At 37.1% G+C, this 18,286-nt stretch overlaps 1 protein-coding gene across 4 annotated transcripts in view; it reads left to right on the forward strand.

Annotated features, from left to right (window-relative positions):
- The window catches only part of LOC134532845 (myogenesis-regulating glycosidase), an 80,010-nt gene extending 62,739 nt beyond the window's left edge, over window positions 1-17,271 (forward strand). For all 4 annotated transcript variants that reach the window (XM_063369823.1, XM_063369842.1, XM_063369851.1 and 1 more), the window contains 3 exons: window positions 1,799-1,936; window positions 7,351-9,009; window positions 9,484-17,271. In XM_063369823.1, the coding sequence (XP_063225893.1) occupies window positions 1,799-1,936; window positions 7,351-9,009; window positions 9,484-9,801 (2,115 nt within the window). In that variant the 3' untranslated portion in view covers window positions 9,802-17,271. The remainder of the gene's footprint in view (window positions 1-1,798; window positions 1,937-7,350; window positions 9,010-9,483) is intronic.
- Window positions 17,272-18,286: the final 1,015 nt, after the last annotated feature.

Here is an 18,286-nt window from a genome sequence, read left to right on the forward strand (position 1 = left end):
TTTTAAGCTAACCTAGAGCTAAAGTTTTTTTTATGATCATTTTGCTAATTTTTTTTTCAGAATCCTTTAATCTTTATTTATGTTTGTAACGTGCCCGCCAACAGCCTAGGGCTGGAGCGGTGGGCATGACGCATACAGATAGACAAAACAGAATAGAAGACAATACAAAAATTAAACAAAAACAAAATCAAGATCAAAAATGCTCACTGCAAGTAACTGGACACTCCCCCTTGTCGGCACCAAAGTAGGCTAGCCCTTCCTGAGGTGAAAAAACAGCAGGTAGGCACGTCTACACTTGGCCAACACCCAAAGTCGAGTCGCGAGCGCTGCGAGAGGAAGGAGCTTCATGCACCTGTTGTCATTCTCGGAGGTTTTCAGTGATACAGGGGGAAACGGGCCTCGCCACACACGGGCTACGTCACGACCCTGAGAACAGAGTAGCCGGGTCCACATGCCCATTATACATGTGGTGGAGCCCTAGGATTCGACGGACGCTTCAACCCCCATTGCGATAGCAATTTGTTCTGTTCCTGTATTTTTTTGTACTTGCCTTACGTGTTGTGCCCACTGTTGGAGCCTTTTGCTGTTGGTGTGGCATGTTATAAATCTAACATAAATAAACACATTACAAGAGCTAGGGTAATAAAAACGCCAGAGTGGGGCCTTTCTAGTTGCGTGACTGTGGGCGGTTGCCCGGTTTGTCCGGTCCTGGCAATTTGTACAGAACTCCATGTGAGACTTAAGTAATTCACGAGTATCAAGTCTGGTGTCCATGTGGTATAGTATTGTGAGTTTGGCTGTGTTTATCCGTTGTGTGCATGAACGGAATGGCAGTGGATCTTATTTCAGTTTCAGAAATCAAACAAAGAAGATATAACTGAAATAACTTGATACTGGCAACTACTTATAGGTGGGTTTTTCTAAAGTGGTTTCCAGGCATTAAGGCCAATGGCAGAACACTTTTGTAGTGTGTAAATGGACCATCATACTTTGCTACTTCGTCCACAAAACACATCACGTGATCCACTTTTCCACACACCAAATACACCTGTCTCTCTCTAATAATTTTGTAACTGGCAAAACTATTGCATCAGCTGCTTTCAGAAAAAAAATATAACAAAAATACAAAAACAAATTACGTGTACACACACAAAATCTTAACTAACCAAGAAAAAAGATATAAAAAAACTTAAAATTTGTTTTTCTCAACAAAGTATTCAAACCATCAGAAATATTAAAAGTGCTAAATTATTGTAAATTATGTTCATAATACACGTCTTAATGCAGAAAAACCTCTCAAAAGAACAAAAATACCATAAAACCTAACCATATATCATTTCTGGTTATAAAAACATAGTATTTTCAATAAATTTATTTAGATAGTAGGGAGGGCAGTATCGTGGGTATCTCAAACCCATTCACCTTCTTCAGTCTTCAGAGTCTGGCTTATATGAGCCATGAACTGATTTGCAATGTCATCTTTCCCATACACGTAAAGATCAAATGCTAAGATATACTGTCTCTAATATAGTTAAAAGGTGATGCTGATGAGTAAAGGTTTAATACGTGAAACCCTGTTTGGTTTATAACTTATATTTTTACTTTTTGATCCAACACTTGACTTAACAGATGAAATTATTATGATAGGCCATGCCATTTGATAGAAATTTTTGAATAATATGTTGTGAAAAGGTAATAATAAAAAATTTTATAACAATTCAAAACTAAAAAATTGTGTACAGTTATTTCATCTGTTTTTGGGGTTCGGAAGACAAAGGGTTTTAATGATGTGTTCCAGTTGACGTTGCCTGCCATACTTAAGAAGAAGAGACGTCCTGAACAGTACAAACTGAAGGCATTCGTTGGAATTCTGTTCCTGTGCATAGTATTCCTTGTTGGGTTCGCTCACGTTTACTACCACCAGCAAGTTCTTCAGGTTGGTGGCACTGCTAAGCCTGGCTGCTTAGGGCTGTGGTTTAAGCTTTAGATGTAACAGTCAATTTTATGGCAGTGATTAAAAGCTAATGTAATAGAATCTTAGTTAACTTATTGACACAGGGATGTTAGAGCATGAGTTGGTGAGAGTGCAGCGATGTATTTCAGTGGAAACTACTATGTGGTTAAGGGCGACATGGGCCCTGCTATGACTAACTCAGGGCGGTACCTAGACCAAGTAGGGGGAAAAATGAGACAAAAACCCCTTAAAATAATGCCTTGTGCAAAATATCTGGTCAGATCTCAGCGTCTGACATGCTAGATGTTAAAAAAACAAGCGGGCTCTCCAAGGCCCCACATGTCTCTACACCCCACTCACTCCCACATGACTACACCCCTACATGCCTCTACACCCCTACATGGTCGAAGAGAAACATGTGGTTCCAGCAATATTAATTTATTACATGCTTCACGCTTCCTTATACACTGCAGTTGAAGTCTCCCAGAGCCCAAACAGGCAGTTGGTAGATAATCAAAGATGTGTTCGACGATATCAGGGGCTTGGCCCTATTCTATCGGGAGTAGAGCAGTAAGGAATTCTGTTAAATTATAAATTAACAATAGTAAAATTTGGAAAATATACACAAAATCAATTTGGCAAAACAAAGCTAGTTATTCTTTATTTCTTTATAGTTGTAAATATTCTTTTCAACTTTAAAACATTACAACATGACACAAATAATTTCTTATAGATATAACATGACTGCATCAAATGAAATTAACAATACATATTCAAAAAATGATTGCGTACTGACTTTACATTGCAAAAACTGCAAAAACATGAGAAGAATGAAATAAGTTAATTATGTATAAACGAATCAAAGAATTAAAGTGATACACTAATAGAAATTACAATATTTTACACAATAATTTACATTACATGGACACATAATTACGTAAGAAAAAATGCAGTGTCCCACGGGATCAAAGCATGCAATAAACACAGGAGGAATAAACAAACTTAACAAAATTAACGCAAACAGGAGATTATTACGAATGTGAACAATTCATTGTTTCAGTTTTGAAACATTTTAAACATTACAGTGAAATGTAAGCGCATTTATAAAAAAATCATGTTACAACCGCAACGCGGGTCAGACAGATTTACTGAATAGTAAACTGCTCAATGCAAGGGAAACAACATTAAAAGCCTCAGCTCAAAATTTAAGACACACGTGTCTAGCAAAAATTGACTTTACAGAGAAACAGCGACATAATTTAACTTAAACCATGACCAAAAATCAACTTAGTTCGTACGAGCATAACACGCCGAAGTGCGCAATGACGCAACGTAAGTACAGTGAAGCTAACATGAAAATGAACGTGCAAGGCTAAATACAGACAATAATTTTGGAGTGGCAAGCAGAAACACAATTTCCTTTATCTAACTTCAAAGCTAGAAGCTAAGGGAGTGGCTTCTCGCACCAGCACAAATCATTCACCATATTTATGTCGTGCCACGCCTGCACCTCCGACATGTGCGCTGCGGAACTCTCTCACTAACCATTTGCAAGCGATTACATACGAAGTTCAAAGTTCCAACCTAGTGACCTCGGTCACAAGCAAACAATTAATAAACAACTAACAAGATGTAAAGAGGTGAAAGAGGTTGAAATTATGCTCGTGGTTGCATGTATACCCTGTGGAGGCACTATCGCGCCTGTGCAGCTCACCATAGTGGAGGGAACAACTACCTTGGGAGGAGAGGGAAGAAGGAAGAGTGGGAGTAGAAGGAGGGTTGGCGCACGCTTGACGTTACGAATCAGACGATTCCGCTTCATGGTTAACATAGAACAAAAATATCAACAACGCAACGGATGAAACGCCCTGCGGCGTGAATCTGCTTACTTGAAGTCCAGGGTACCGACATGGTTGACGATACCTTCGTTTTGATTTCAGAGTCCTGTTTAGGTTTAAAATTAAATTAATTAAGCAGTTGGCCTCCCAATTCGGGCCCGAGGATGTATGAAAGAGTTTAAGAGAATTAACTTTATGTCCCCGGGGTGCTTGGAGCACCCTGCTTTGGGAGGGGATGATGTTCGACTGGGGTGAGAGCCGGCCGCAGAGCGCACTGGATGGCATCTCCATGCCATAACGAAGAGACCACAAGGTCATTCAATAAATGTGCCACATATGTTAAAAACATAAGGTGTAAACTGCTTCACACAGTTAAAACATGATATATTAAATTGACTCCAACCCTTTACAATATTTACATTGAAAAGTGAAAATTATGAAAACTTATAGCTGCTCTAGGGTGCGTTTAGAAATGTTCAATAGAATAAATGAAAGTGGTTTGCTTTAATTGGCAGTGACCATAACTGAAAAGAACATAATCTTTGGGAATAAAAAATAAACAAATTATAGTTATTAATTCACTTATCATTTAAGTTTCGAGGCTCGGATTCTAATAGATCCCCCCAGATGAAAGCGTGCTGTTCAACATGGCCTAGTGCACACATCACACACTAACGTACAATGCCGGTAAATTATACCAGGCAGGGAGAAGGGTGGAGGGTTGTAGTCGCATAGGACTTCACGGAGGCGTAGTCCGTGGGTATGACGTCATCGTCATTTGTCAATTTAAGAGAAATCTCGATCTCATAAAAAAAAATCTATAAGTGTAATGTGCCGAAACATAGGCCCAGATTGTTTGTTTATATTTACGTTTGCAAACATTTAATTTAACATTGTGAATCATTACAAAACAGTATCGAGTGTCAATATTATTTGATTATAAACAGAAAACATCTATCACTGTGAATGCTCTCTATGACTCTGTGGACCGAGTCGTTTGCAACAATACATTTAAAAACTTATTTTTTTATTACAACATTTAATAACACGTATTTTTCCTTGGATAAGTTTTATTTTGAAAAACATTTAATATTTCAGTTATTGTTGTAATTGTGTGTAATTGTTTTGGACTTAATGCTTAAATCTTACGATTCGTACGGGCCAATAGGAATGCGCCATATGGACGTTTTTGAACGGGATGGCAACGATCGAAAGAATGTTGGGGACTTTTTGAAGACCGAAGGACGCTCGAAGTTAAAGCCAATATAGTTTGTTAAATAAATATAACAATTGAAAGTAAATAGGATTGTGTGTATTTATGACACGAGTAGATGTGCAAAGCTACGTGTGTAGAAAATGTTTTAGGGAAATATGTATAATTTATTTAATTATTGTGGATAGAAATTGCGATTGTCGCCGATACCGTAAGTTACGCCATTGTGGCGCTTGTTAATTTCCCTAATTGTCACCACTACCCAAAACACACATCTGATTTTTATGACCCTATAGACAAATGAACCCTAAGGAACTTAATAGAAATTCGTGACATAATTTTTATAAACATAATTTTTTTTTTATTTATTACAAACTTCATTATCTCGTCTAACCCCAGGTGTCTTGTTTTTAAAGTTATCTGCTCACCCTGAACTAACTAGCCGGCGCATTATAAATAGACTAAGCAGTTAAAATAAAACTTTCAAGTGGTGAAAATATTTGGTGACATAAAATCTATCAGGACAAACAAACTTTTGGTTTATGTGTGTGCCCTACATACCTCCGGAAATTACAAATTTAAGGATGATCTGTTAAGCTAATCTATCACTGCCACAGTTTTTTATTCTGAAATCCAAACTGCCTGTATTTGTACTAGAGTTGAATTTATTTATGTGGGATATTTGTCTAACAGTGAGGGATAAAGTTATTAAAAATATTTGCAGTTTTCCAAACAACATAACTACATAGTGTGTTTTTATTTGTCTACTGCCATTATTGTCCCATGTTTTTATGTGGTTTAAAATTGATTGTCACGAATACCTCATTTGAAAGTAATAATAAAATGATATAGTCCAATAACAAGGTAAAAGTAGAGTAAGCTACTGCTCTTACTGTTTTGAATGAAATATTATTTGATAGTAACAGTTGATAAATATGTTTGTAATTTTATGTACACATTAATTTAGACATCTTTCAAGGGCTGCCACATACGGATTTGACTTATTGTAAGAATAAAATTTTCACACCTTATTGCATGTTTGCTGTATGTTATGAGGTGACCAGTGATGAAGCCTCTATTAGCTGCGGTGTGCTAAGTGTGTCATTTTGTCATGACGCTGTCAGATCTCCGAACAAATATACTTGCTGCAGCTGATAACCAAGGGTATTATGCTGCGAGTATGTACTCAGTGTCAACACATACGTGCTGCGGTGAAGCAGTCAATAGGTAGAGGATGAGCAAGCTAAACTACGCTTGTTATTGTGCAGATAAACAGTGCAGCTTCAGAGGAAGAATGTCTTTAACTGCCACTGTTTTCAGGCCAGCTGTGTAGTTCTTCCATATTAGTGTTATGTGGTATTTTGACATGCTTTTCAGTGTTTTTTGGCTTTAATGCAATTAGCCTCATTATCTTGTCATATATAATACAGTACATAATGTGTATACATGTTATTATAGTTGTTACATATATATTACATACTAGCTGTAGTACCCAGTGTTGCCCGGGCTAAATACAACAATGCAATTGCCGTTGCCATGGAGACGAAAGATCATTAAATTTTATAGAACTTATTGTTGAAAAATGTGTGAAATTTTGATTTTAACCCCCCTTTGGAGGTGATTTTTGAAGAAACCACTTTTTCAGTTGATGACTCTGTTTATAAGGAACATCCTTGCCAAGTTTCAAGTCTATAGAACATATAGGTACTTGAAAAATGGAAATCTTTATCTTTAACGCCCCCGCAACTCCCATTGAGAGCTGATTTCCGTAAAATTTGTTCTTAGCAAATGCCTCTGTATCAAAAGAAATATATATGCCAAGTTTAAAGTCTAGGACTTATAGTTCCGGAGAATTTGTGATGAGTGAGTCAGTTAGTGGTATTTGGTTTTTTATATATATGGATTAAATATACATGTTATTATATATTGCATATATATTTTAAATCATACATTACATATATACACATGTTATTGCATCTATGTTTTGAACTGAACTGGATTGAGAGGTTCTCCATTAGGTTACCCAAAAAATTATTATGCACAATATCTAAAAAAAAAAATCATATTTGTAAGAGAGAATAGTGATTTATAATAAAAGATAATTTGCAATTAATTATTCTTGAATGATTTATGGGTAAACTATGAAGGAGGTTGGTGTCTCTCCCTCTCTGTTGTTTATCCTAATTGCAACTCAACATATTTCTTTTGAAAACTAAGAACGACAGTTAAGAAATGTTTTTTGTAACTTACATTTGAGAATGTGTGTTCAGTGGTAGTTTTACATTTTTTTTGAAAACAATGTTTGTTACAAAATGTTGAATAAATGATTGTTTGTTGATTTTCAGCGTGCATATTTTGAGTTCATCCGCTTCAACCACGAAGAGCGGGTGGTGCGAGTCTACAATGACGCAGGCGCCGAGGTCTTGCTCGGCGACTTGGGCACCATGCTGAGGCCGGGGCGGGGACACAACTGCCTGGTTCGGGACCAGCGGTCGGACGGCTCCGTGTGCCTCGAGTGGATGCACCAGGCCCGGCTGTACCTGAACCACCGCGCCCACGGTCCCGTGCACTGCTACCACGTCACCTGGGAGAGCTTGGCCGAGGGCTCCAATCTGACCGACTGTTACGACTGGTCGGAGGACAAGGGACATTGGTTCGGCGGGGGCCAGACCAGGGAGATGGCTTGGCCCGCCGAGTTGGGGACGGTCGAAATGTCCCCGTTCATAACGGGCCACGTGGACAGCAGTCAGTGGGGCAACGCCCTGAAGCGTTACTTTATCGGCTCTAAAGGCGTGACCATCACGGTGGACCCCAACACTCCTCTTTATGTTTCCATAGGTGTCGATGCCTCGAAACGATTATGCCTGCATGCCAGGCACGATGACTTTGCGTATGCTTATCCTTTGACACCGCTTCCAAAACTTAACTATACTATTTGCCGTGCTGCAAACATGAAGTTATTACATTCTTTCCTTGCAGAGAAAAGTCTTTGGGATGGGCTGAGGAAGGATGATCTGGACATAATCCATTCCATCATTAGCGAACCAGTGTGGCAGGTATCACCTTCCTCGAGCGAAGCTTTGACAGAGGCCGCATTGTACAACTACACGGAAGATATAATTGGCCTCGGGTTCCTGAGACAAGGCCACGTGCTGCTAAATGAGTTCTGGCAGTCCCATGCAGGGGACTTTGTGTTGGATGAATTGAGATTCCCAACCTTGGAGGAAACCATCAAAATCATTCATCGGCGTGGCTTCCGCATAATCTTCACCATCCAACCGTTCATCAGCACGGAGTCTGTCAACTTCCACGAGGCGGTCGAGGAGCAGCTGTTGGTGTCTGAGAGGGGAGGCAGGCACCACATCCCCTCTCTCACCACTTACAAGAGCTCGTTGAGTGCTGGCATGCTGGACATCACCAACAATCGCGTGATTCCCTGGCTTCAGGCGAAACTGAAAGGGCTGGTGGACGAGTACAGCGTGGACTCTTTCTACATAGATTACGGAACGGCCCACGACTTGCCGTACCATTACCGCTTCGAGAACAAGCTGAGGAACCCGGACGAGTACAAGACGTTGTTCACGGAAGCGGTGCTTCAGAGCGTCGGAGTCACCGGCGTGTCGAGCACCATCGTCCGGCCGCGCGCCCCGGTGTTCGTTTCCCTCCCGCCGTTCTCCTCATCCTGGGAGTCGCTGGGGATGGTCATACCGACCGTTCTGACCTACGGATTGACGGGGTACCCATTCATCATGCCAGGTGCCGTCGGCGGGGATTATGATATCGAGAGTTTCGACGAGGACAACTTGACTACGACCACTGCGAAAACAGCAGAGGAATTTTTGGACGAGTTTGACTTCCCGCTGCCAGACAAGGAGCTGTACATTAGGTGGCTGCAGCTGGCTACGTTCCTGCCTGTGATTCGCTACTCGCACCTCCCCAGCAAGTACGAGGACGATGACCTTCTGGAGATTGTCAAAGCCCTCACCACCCTTCGAGTAAAAACGGTATGTAGCTACTGGTAGGCCTTTGAAGTATCTTTGGGGAGTGACTTGTTATGTTATGAAAGAAAAATGTTTGTGTGTGTGTATGAAATGATAAAAAAAATATTTGACAAAAAAAAATGTTTTAATGAAGAGACACTTGAAAAATTACATTACGTGTTAATTGTCTCAGGTCATTGAATAATTTTTCTTGCTGTGGATTCGATTCAGTATACACCAGGATTGCTACCACAATGGTAATGCAATTCGTATGAAAGTGCTTAATTGAATAGAGTTCGCAACAAAATTAGCATGCTACAATTCCAATGTGCCTTAACATATATTCACGATCAATTTAATGGGCCATCAAGTCTTTGCCGGTAGTGGCGCTTCAGGTTTGGCTTTGTTAATGCAAGCTTGTTTAATCAAGACAACTACAGTGTATATTTTGTGCGTGTGGTCTGTTTTTTCACGGTGACTCTGCGTGGGTTGTGGCAGGTGAACCCTCTGTTGAAGAAGTACGTTCAAGACGCGCTGGACTTTGGCACGCCGATCATCCGGCCGCTGTGGCTGCTGGACCCGCGGGACCCGGCCTGCCTCACCGTCGCCGACGAGTTCTCCGTGGGCGAGGAGCTGATAGTGGCGCCGGTGCTGTTCCCCGACACCACCGAGCGGGAGGTGTACCTGCCCGCCGGCGTCTGGAAGGACGGGATCGACGGCAGCCTGCGCAAGGGCAGTCGCTGGCTCCACAGCTACCGAGTGCCCAGGGAGAAAGTTGCCTACTTCATAAAAATGCCAGACAACACCCGCTTCTGAGTGTGTGCTGACGGTCGGCGTACCCAGGTTCTGGAAGGGACAGAACTCTGACTCATTGGCCCACCTTGTTGCCGCGAAGGCATTTAAGGCTGTCTCACACGCCATGTTGGTTCCCCCCACCCCCTCCCCCATTTGATTTAAGGCTGTTCCTGTAAATTTTTCCCGATAGCTCCCGTACATTACATGTTTCGTTACAAACTATGTCACTAGATATTAACCAGGTGGTATTGAGGGTTGATTGATTTTATTTTCTTACCAGATTTTCACCATATTATTTGTACCTGAAAGCTACAGTGGGTGCTAGCTTGGCAATCCCTCTCGTGTTTCTTGATTCTTGTGCGGGCGGCCATTGTCATGCTGCAGAATAGACTCCAAAACTTGATGAGTGGGGCTTAACCGTGCATAGAAAACATGTGTGGTTTTCAGGTACAAAAATAATTTGGAAAATCTGGTAAAAAATAAAAATGTTATGGCTATGGAGAAATTGCTTTTGAATCAAGCCTTGTGATAGCAGTAAAAAGGTGTGTAAGTTTACTATTTAATTGCACTTTAACATAATTGACATTTTGGTTTTGTTTATAGTTTGTGTTTACAAAGTGTTCATTATAATGATTGCTTTCGTGACATTTTACATCTTGAAAATAATGCTTGGTTATTATTAGGGCCCCCTGAAAGTGGTAAATAAAATTTTCAGATTTCGTCATTAAAAATGAGCTAAAGCGGTGTTAAAATTCACTTAAAAACACAAAAGCGGTGCTAAAATTCGCTTAAAAACACAAAAGCGGTGCTAAAAACGTGAAAAAAAAAAGTGTGCGTGTTACTGTAAATATATGTGATATTATTTAAGTTAAATAATTTTACTTTAACCTACTCATTACTGAATACCCTAAACAAATAGGTTACATATATTTATATGACAAACTTTTGATTTAGACACTGTGGAAAGTTCTTTACATATAAATTAAGTCTTGTGAATGACAAATATTGTTCACATAATTCACAACAAAGAAATTAAAATATGTATTTTCAACTTCACATTAAAATATTCCAAGTTTCTGTTAAAAACAGCAACGCTTTAAATGTTCGTGCCAAAGTACTTGGCAAGCATCAATTCAATATTGCTGGCTTTTAAACCAGTCCGCAAATCACTAAAAATGTGTCCATACGCAGAGAATGCCCGCTCACCGTCCACATTTGATGCAGGAATCCACAGCACTGAAACTGCTTGTGTCACAAATGTTGGATGTCGCTCACGAAGACCTTGCAAAACTTTCAGGACATCAATGGTATGCCCTTCTGCCAAAATTCCAGCAACTTGCTGCTGAAATGAAAGATAACCTTGCAGAAATTCTGTTTGAGTTAGTGTGTTCATCAGTGGCATATGCTGTGTGCATGCAAACAACTTTTCATTGACAGTGTTAGTGGGAATGTTTTGAACACCAAACAATTTGTCGATGGCACTGAAAAAACATTTAGCAGTATCTTTGTCCTTCAGACTTTGAAGTTTTGTAAGACACTTCAAGCCTAAGCTCTTGAGGTCTTCCTTCACAGTACACTGTTTAACTTGTGTTGGGAGTTTATCAATTGCAGCAGAGGTTTTTTCCCTGAATATGCCTCTGCTAACCAGCAAAAAGTTGTTCTCCAAGTCTGCCAACATTGAGTACAATTTGTGACTGAGCAAATAATGGGATCCTTCAAGTTCCACAATGTTCTCAATAAGTGTGGAGCAGTGTTCTACGAGGAATTGTGCAAAGCATATCACAGTGTCACGCATTGTGATACTCATGTTACTGAAGTATTCTGCAGCACTACCACCATCATCTATCTGCTTGAAGAACTCAATCAAGTCTTCAAGGTACTCTGCAATGTACTCAACCGAATGGAACCATGAGTTCCACCTCGTCATTACTGGTAATGGGAAGAGTGTAGCTTTCTTTTCACCGCCTGGATACTTATTCTTAAGGAATGATGAGTATCTATGTTTTTTTTTGCGTGCATTAAGAAATGCATGCTTTGCATTTTGGACACACATATTCAATTCGGGGAGTGATGTGCTCCACAAACTAGCAATGATATTAAGTTTGTGTGCCCAGCACTGAACATGAACCATACCATCTGAGAATATTACCCGTAACGAGTCTATGCACTTAGTCATGCAGCGGGCAGAGTCACTAACAACAGCTACAACATTTTCATACTTAATTTCGTACTGTGCCACTACAGACAAAATTGCTCGTGAACACTCCGTTCCATTTGCATTTTCTAATTCTTTAACTGCTCCTACAAATATACGCTGTGTACTGATGTCCGCAAGAATACGTATCAATACAATGAACACACAACACCCCATTCTGTTTGTTGTTTCATCACTCATAATGACTATCTTCTGATTTGCTACAGCTTGCTTTACCTGTAGCGAGAGCTCCTCACTGATTTTTGGTACATAAGTTTCTCTTAAAACTTGGGCAGATGGTATGTCACCTGAACCTGAAATTAAAGTACTGAATATGGACATTGTTGACATAAATACGTAACTATAAAGTAAACATGTCTTGACATCATCCCTTCATATAATTTTAAATACAACCTAATTTATATTTTCGAAAATATACTACTCCTAACATCAAAATTAACAAACCAATTGACATAGCATTATTTGTAAGTGCAAAATTTAAACATACCTGGAACATATTTATGAAGCCAGTTTTGCAGGCACTTGTTATCAACCTTTTCAATTGGAATATTGGTTTCCAGCAACATGTTGGTGAAATCAACAATAAATTCCTGTTTATTTTGTTTTAATGTCTGGCCTTTATCAATTGAGCTGACAATGCTCAGCTGTTTAGGAGTAGTATTGTTTTTGAGATGATATTCTTTCTTTTTTTTGTGAGAGTCGCCATGTACATGCTTTTTGCATGTGTCTTTGCGATGCCAATCAACGCGACTGTCACAATACTTGCACATCATTATTTGGTTTTGTTCATCAAAAATGAAGAAACCATCACTTTTGAATTCCTGTGCTCTTTCATGTAATGAAAGGAATTTCGGCATTTTGTAAAACTTTTCACCATAAAAAACGTCAACATATAACAACTGCACAGATTTAAAAAAATGCCAACTTGCGAGATATTACAGTTCGCCCGATAATCTGCTTGATACCACAACGCTGTTCCAACTATATGCCAGCGCCCCCGGCTGACGTGATATGGCCACTCACGTAAAGCTGTTCCAAACACCGTTCGCCCAATCATCTGCTTGCTTTTGTATTTATCCGGTGATGCTGTTCCAAGCTGACGTCAGTGCCCCGAGCGTTGTGCGTAGGCTTTAAACTTCGACTGTTTGTCTTATCTATCGAAACATTAAGCCGGAAAGGAAAATAAACGCCGTAGTTTTGCGTATTTTTACAGTATATTTTTGGGTTTAACATTTTAACGTGAGCGTGTGTAAGCTTTTGTTTGCTTTAGTGCATTTATGACTAATGTTCACTTGCGGCCATGTTGCGGTGTTTGTTTACCAGTGACGAGACAAGTCTTTTTTTTAAACAGTATTTAAATTTCGCGTAAAAACACCGCGATTTCGCGTTTTAATACTAAATTTCGTGTAAAAATGCTGTGTTATGGCGATTTCGCGTAAAAACTGTATTATACTGTGATTTCGCGTTTATCGTCGTTTAATCGCGATCGCGAAAAGTACAGGCCCCTAGTTATTATGTATCTCTGGTGACAATTGAGATGAAATTACAGGAATAGTCTTTAAATAATAAATAGTTAGGACAAAAAAGAGAAACAACCAATATTGTGTATGGGACCAAGCCTTAAAGAATGTTAATATCTTTATTTGAATTTATGGAAGTAGATTTTATTTCTTGGACAAAATATAATGTAAATAGCGTAAATATGTATATTTTTATACACTAATGAAAACTATCCATCTATTTAATATTATTTAAACTGCAGCTAGTTGTTAGTTGATTTGCATTTACAGTAGTTGTAATTTTTTTTAGTCATTTTTTTCAGGCTACAAGTATTTCTATAGGAAAATATTTATTGAAGTACAAAATAATCATTTGGCTTTGGTTAAAGCATTTATTGCATATTGTTTTAGTTTTCTGAAGTGACATTTTAATTTGCTATCAGCTAATAAAGTATTTATATTTATGTGTATTTATAAGATAATTTTTGTAAGATTTTATGCATTTAATAACAAAGTACAGTATCTCATATAAAAGGTAAGATAAAAATATGTGATTCCAAGCTATCAAAGGGGTAATTACTATTGTCATTTCACTGTCATTTTTGTATACTGGTAGGCTTAGCTGTTGTAATGGTTGTCGTATATATTGAATGAAGTTCCTTTTAAAATTGTAATAGTTTTAATTATATAGTTTCTAAAAATTAAGTTCTTCTCCAAACAAAATCAGGGCTTGACAAAAAAATATGTATTTGATTGTTCTATCTCTTCTAAATATGGTTCCATATGTAAAGTGAAAATTTCCATTTTACATATTTATACTACTATTAGAAACATATGTTCACTATGAACTACTATAATCACAATATTTACAAGTTCTCATAATTTTTTTTCCTTACAAAGTTTTCCAATAACATATCATCTCTAATAAGTATCTATCTATTATATAGTTAATTACTGGTTAAGATTTTTTGTATTTAATCTTGAAAGTGTGCCTGTCATTTATTAATAGAGCATGAGAAAAAATAATTATGTATGTAAATATAGATGCTGGTTATACTATTAGAATATTCTTCTGTGAGAAAATGTAAAAGAAGTATTCAAATTGTGGAATGTGGTTTCAAATTATCATAAAGACTTTGAATTCTCCATGTGGAGAATATCTTCAATAAACAATTTATTTAAATGCTATGTATAGAACATACGTGGTAAGGTCCACTTCATAGCTGATGTACCCAACATTTTGTTATTTTCAAATGATATATGTCTATATAACATACTAAAAGTACTCTATGACATGGTTTCAGGGTTTAGCCACATCTTCATGATTACATAGTAACCGGGTGAAGCTATTTTTTGATGTGTAAGCATCTTAGCTCTCTGTATACTGCGTTAGGCAGAATTAATTATGTGAATGGAACATAAATCGCATGAACAGAAATGTGTGACTACAGTGCTGAAGTCGTACGTGTAGCAACGTAAAACCCATATATTGTCACTTTCTTAAACATTAGGAGACATAACAAATTTATTGGTGTGCCAAATGAAACTTTATGATAGTGAAACTACCCTGGCATATATTTGGTAAACTAAAACAGTCATAATGGAAAGAAATCAAAAGTTTTAAAATTCGTAAGAACCTGGAATTACAATATTGATAACACATAGTCTCCTTCCTAGGCACCAATAGACTCAGTAGTGATGCGGTAGAGCACTCAGTCAATAAGTCCTAGGCATAATTTTTGTCTTGGTTCAAACCCTGATACTGGAAAAACATTTTTTTTTTAAATAACATAACATAATAATGTTGAATTAGCTCAATAAGGTAAAAGTTTGTTTGTAGGAAGTATTTACAGACTGTTTTCAGTCAATTTAGCAAAAACAAATATACAAACGTATACTTAGTGTTATAATATGTGTTTTAAAATGTTTCCGGTTGATATTTTATTAATGCCATAAAAGTGTAACTTCTAACATTTGTGGAAACTTTATAGTATTAACTGTTTAGTGAATTTTAACAAGATGGTCAGTATCTAATAAAATTCCTTGTCAAAAGTGAGGTTCAAAGCTGGGGTTTAGGATTTTTTTAAAGTCATTTTTGATTTTATTGGAGCCATTTCTATTAGTTAAAAATTTTATTCTGTTTCGTGCTACTGTCTGCACATGATGGTGGCAAGCAACGTTACGATTAAGGCTGCGAATCATAGTGGCAGGTTCAAAAAGTAAAAGTGCGATTTGCAATCGGACACTTTGATACTTGAAAAGTGAAAATTTTATTTATCAATATATTTACCATGCTCTGCATTATTTTAAAGAGTTCTACTTTAAATTTTTTGGGTGTGAGTTTCGTATTATAATTTATAAGTTTATTTGTAACATGAGAACTCATGAATTTGCTCATTAACCGAAGTTAGATGTTAACACATTACTGGCGAGAACTGAAAGACTCTCTCACATTTTTTTTCCCATCATGGTCTGCGCCATGTTAGTTACACACCCAAAACATTGGCTGAAGTGGCTGAAGTGAAGTGTTTGCATTGTGGAAACAGTTTTAAATGACTTGTTTTAACAATGAAGATTCTAATTCAGACTTTCTAACCATTGCTAGACGTGGTCAGGCAAAAATCTAAATTTTTTGGGAGTTAACAATGTAGTGATGGCGAAGTAAAAAGTGACTTAACTATGTTACAGCATGCCATCTCGTGTCAGTTCCCATTTCATTGTTTGTAAGTAATAATTTTAGAGCCATGTGCAAAAACAAAATAACTTTTATTATCAAGCTAATTTTCATCAAAATCCATTGTGTAATTATTTTTGCATAATACTGTAACAAAAATTGACAGACAAAATTTTTAAAAAAAGATAATGTTTTGGCCTCGTTATTACTTCTTATTACGATTTATACTACTATTTTAGTAAATATATTGTATGTACAGACACAACTTTTTTATTAGACTGTTTTATTTACTTTATGTACATATAGTTGTTAAGAGCCATTTTCTTTCAATATATCAGGTACATTGATTTACATTTGATTTTTATTTTGGCTATGTGTTAATATGTTTTTTTATAGTGCAGCATTTGAAAGTTGTGTTTGTGTAGGTAAATTGTATCTCTGCTTTCCTGCATTAGTGTTTATGTTTATCTTTTGTATGTTTTTATTCATGTTGTGCCTATCTTAAAAAGTTCAATTACTGTTGGTATTCATATTACAAGCAAATAAATTAATAAAGCTACAAAATATATTTTTTAAGTACTGTAAGTACAAATATATTTTATTCTTTCAACAAAATTTTTAAACACATTTCTGTTAATGCATTATAATAAAACATTGGTTAAGCCCACCATGCCAAATACAGTAATTAGGTACTTAAGTTGCAATAGTAGTAGGTAATTTAATGAAAATTTCTTGACGTATATTTGCATTATTGAAACAAATGTAGCATTTTGTAAATGCAACAGCAATGATGATGTTACAGAATTAAAGGACAATCTGTAAATTCCTGCAAAATTATATGCTCTTAATTTTTTCCATTCAATTATCTTTTCTTTAAATTTTTAAACATAATACAAAAATAAAAATAATGGGGAAAAAAATATAATGAAATAGATTTTTTTAAAGTGTGATATAACTTGACAAAAACAAATTAAGATGTCTACTACTTTAAAATATTGAATGTTTTGTGTTAAACAGCTCATAATTTGTGACATGTGTATATTTTTTGTTTGTAATGTTGGTTGTTACCTGAAAATAAAGTTTTTTTATATTATCCAGTAAAATAGTGGTTCGTTTCGTTGGTACTTTTAACATGTACCAAATTTTTGACAGGAATTAAAAAAAAAATGTTTAGTATGTTATTTAATATTGTTAAATATACAGTATTTCTGTTAGGAAAAAATTTCTTATTCTTTATCTTCACCCGTGAACATGTTGGTCTGCCCTGCAGTGAAACAATAAGTTCACTGAGGTTAGAAAATAGCATGCAGTTGAAGAGCAGCTTCCAAAGCAGGGTATAGCCAAACATTGAAATATCAAGTCAGTTGGTCACTACATGGGGGAGAAACTAGGTGTATAATTGCTGAGACAGAAATTTTTTTTAAAGTATTTTTGGACCCACCCGCTATATAAGTAGCTTTCATATATTACTAACATAGCTACATTGATTGTGAGAAGTAATGCATATTATGCAAACAAACCAGTGAAATTTTATTAATGTTATTTTGGTAGCCACATATTTTGTGGTGTGGTATATCAGAAATTTCGCACCTCGTACTCATTTATGTAGAACATTTTTTTTTATTATTACAAAACACCATTAAGTGTTTCTCACACAGGTTAAATACCTGTTACTGAGCAGTTAATCATCATCATCAAGTAGATAAATTAACATTATAAACCTAACACTTTGGATTTGACCTTCCGGTCAGACATTTTTGCTAGTTGTTATGGGTCCACCCAACAGATAGCATCACATGCTGTGCTAAACATGGTTTCAGTTTCCACTGTAAGAGTTGCACTTCTGTGTCTCCCTCCACAGTGGAGCTGCAGGTGAGTTTGCATCATCCTTTCACTAAGGACCTTTTTGTCTAAATTAAAAATTAGATCTTAAATGCTCCAGGCTCTAAGGTGCCCACTTGCCTGGGCACGCCTTTGTTGTGCAGAGCTTCAGAAGGCCACGTGATTTGAAAATTGCTCAAGATATCCGAGTGGCGTCTGTTCACAAAAAGCATCCAAGAATATGCCGAGTCTGCTTCCGTATTTTGTTTTTAAGCTGTATCTTTACGAGAATGAAAA

Source organism: Bacillus rossius, chromosome 1 (assembly GCF_032445375.1).
Source record: "Bacillus rossius redtenbacheri isolate Brsri chromosome 1, Brsri_v3, whole genome shotgun sequence".
NCBI classification, from domain to species: domain Eukaryota; kingdom Metazoa; phylum Arthropoda; class Insecta; order Phasmatodea; family Bacillidae; genus Bacillus; species Bacillus rossius.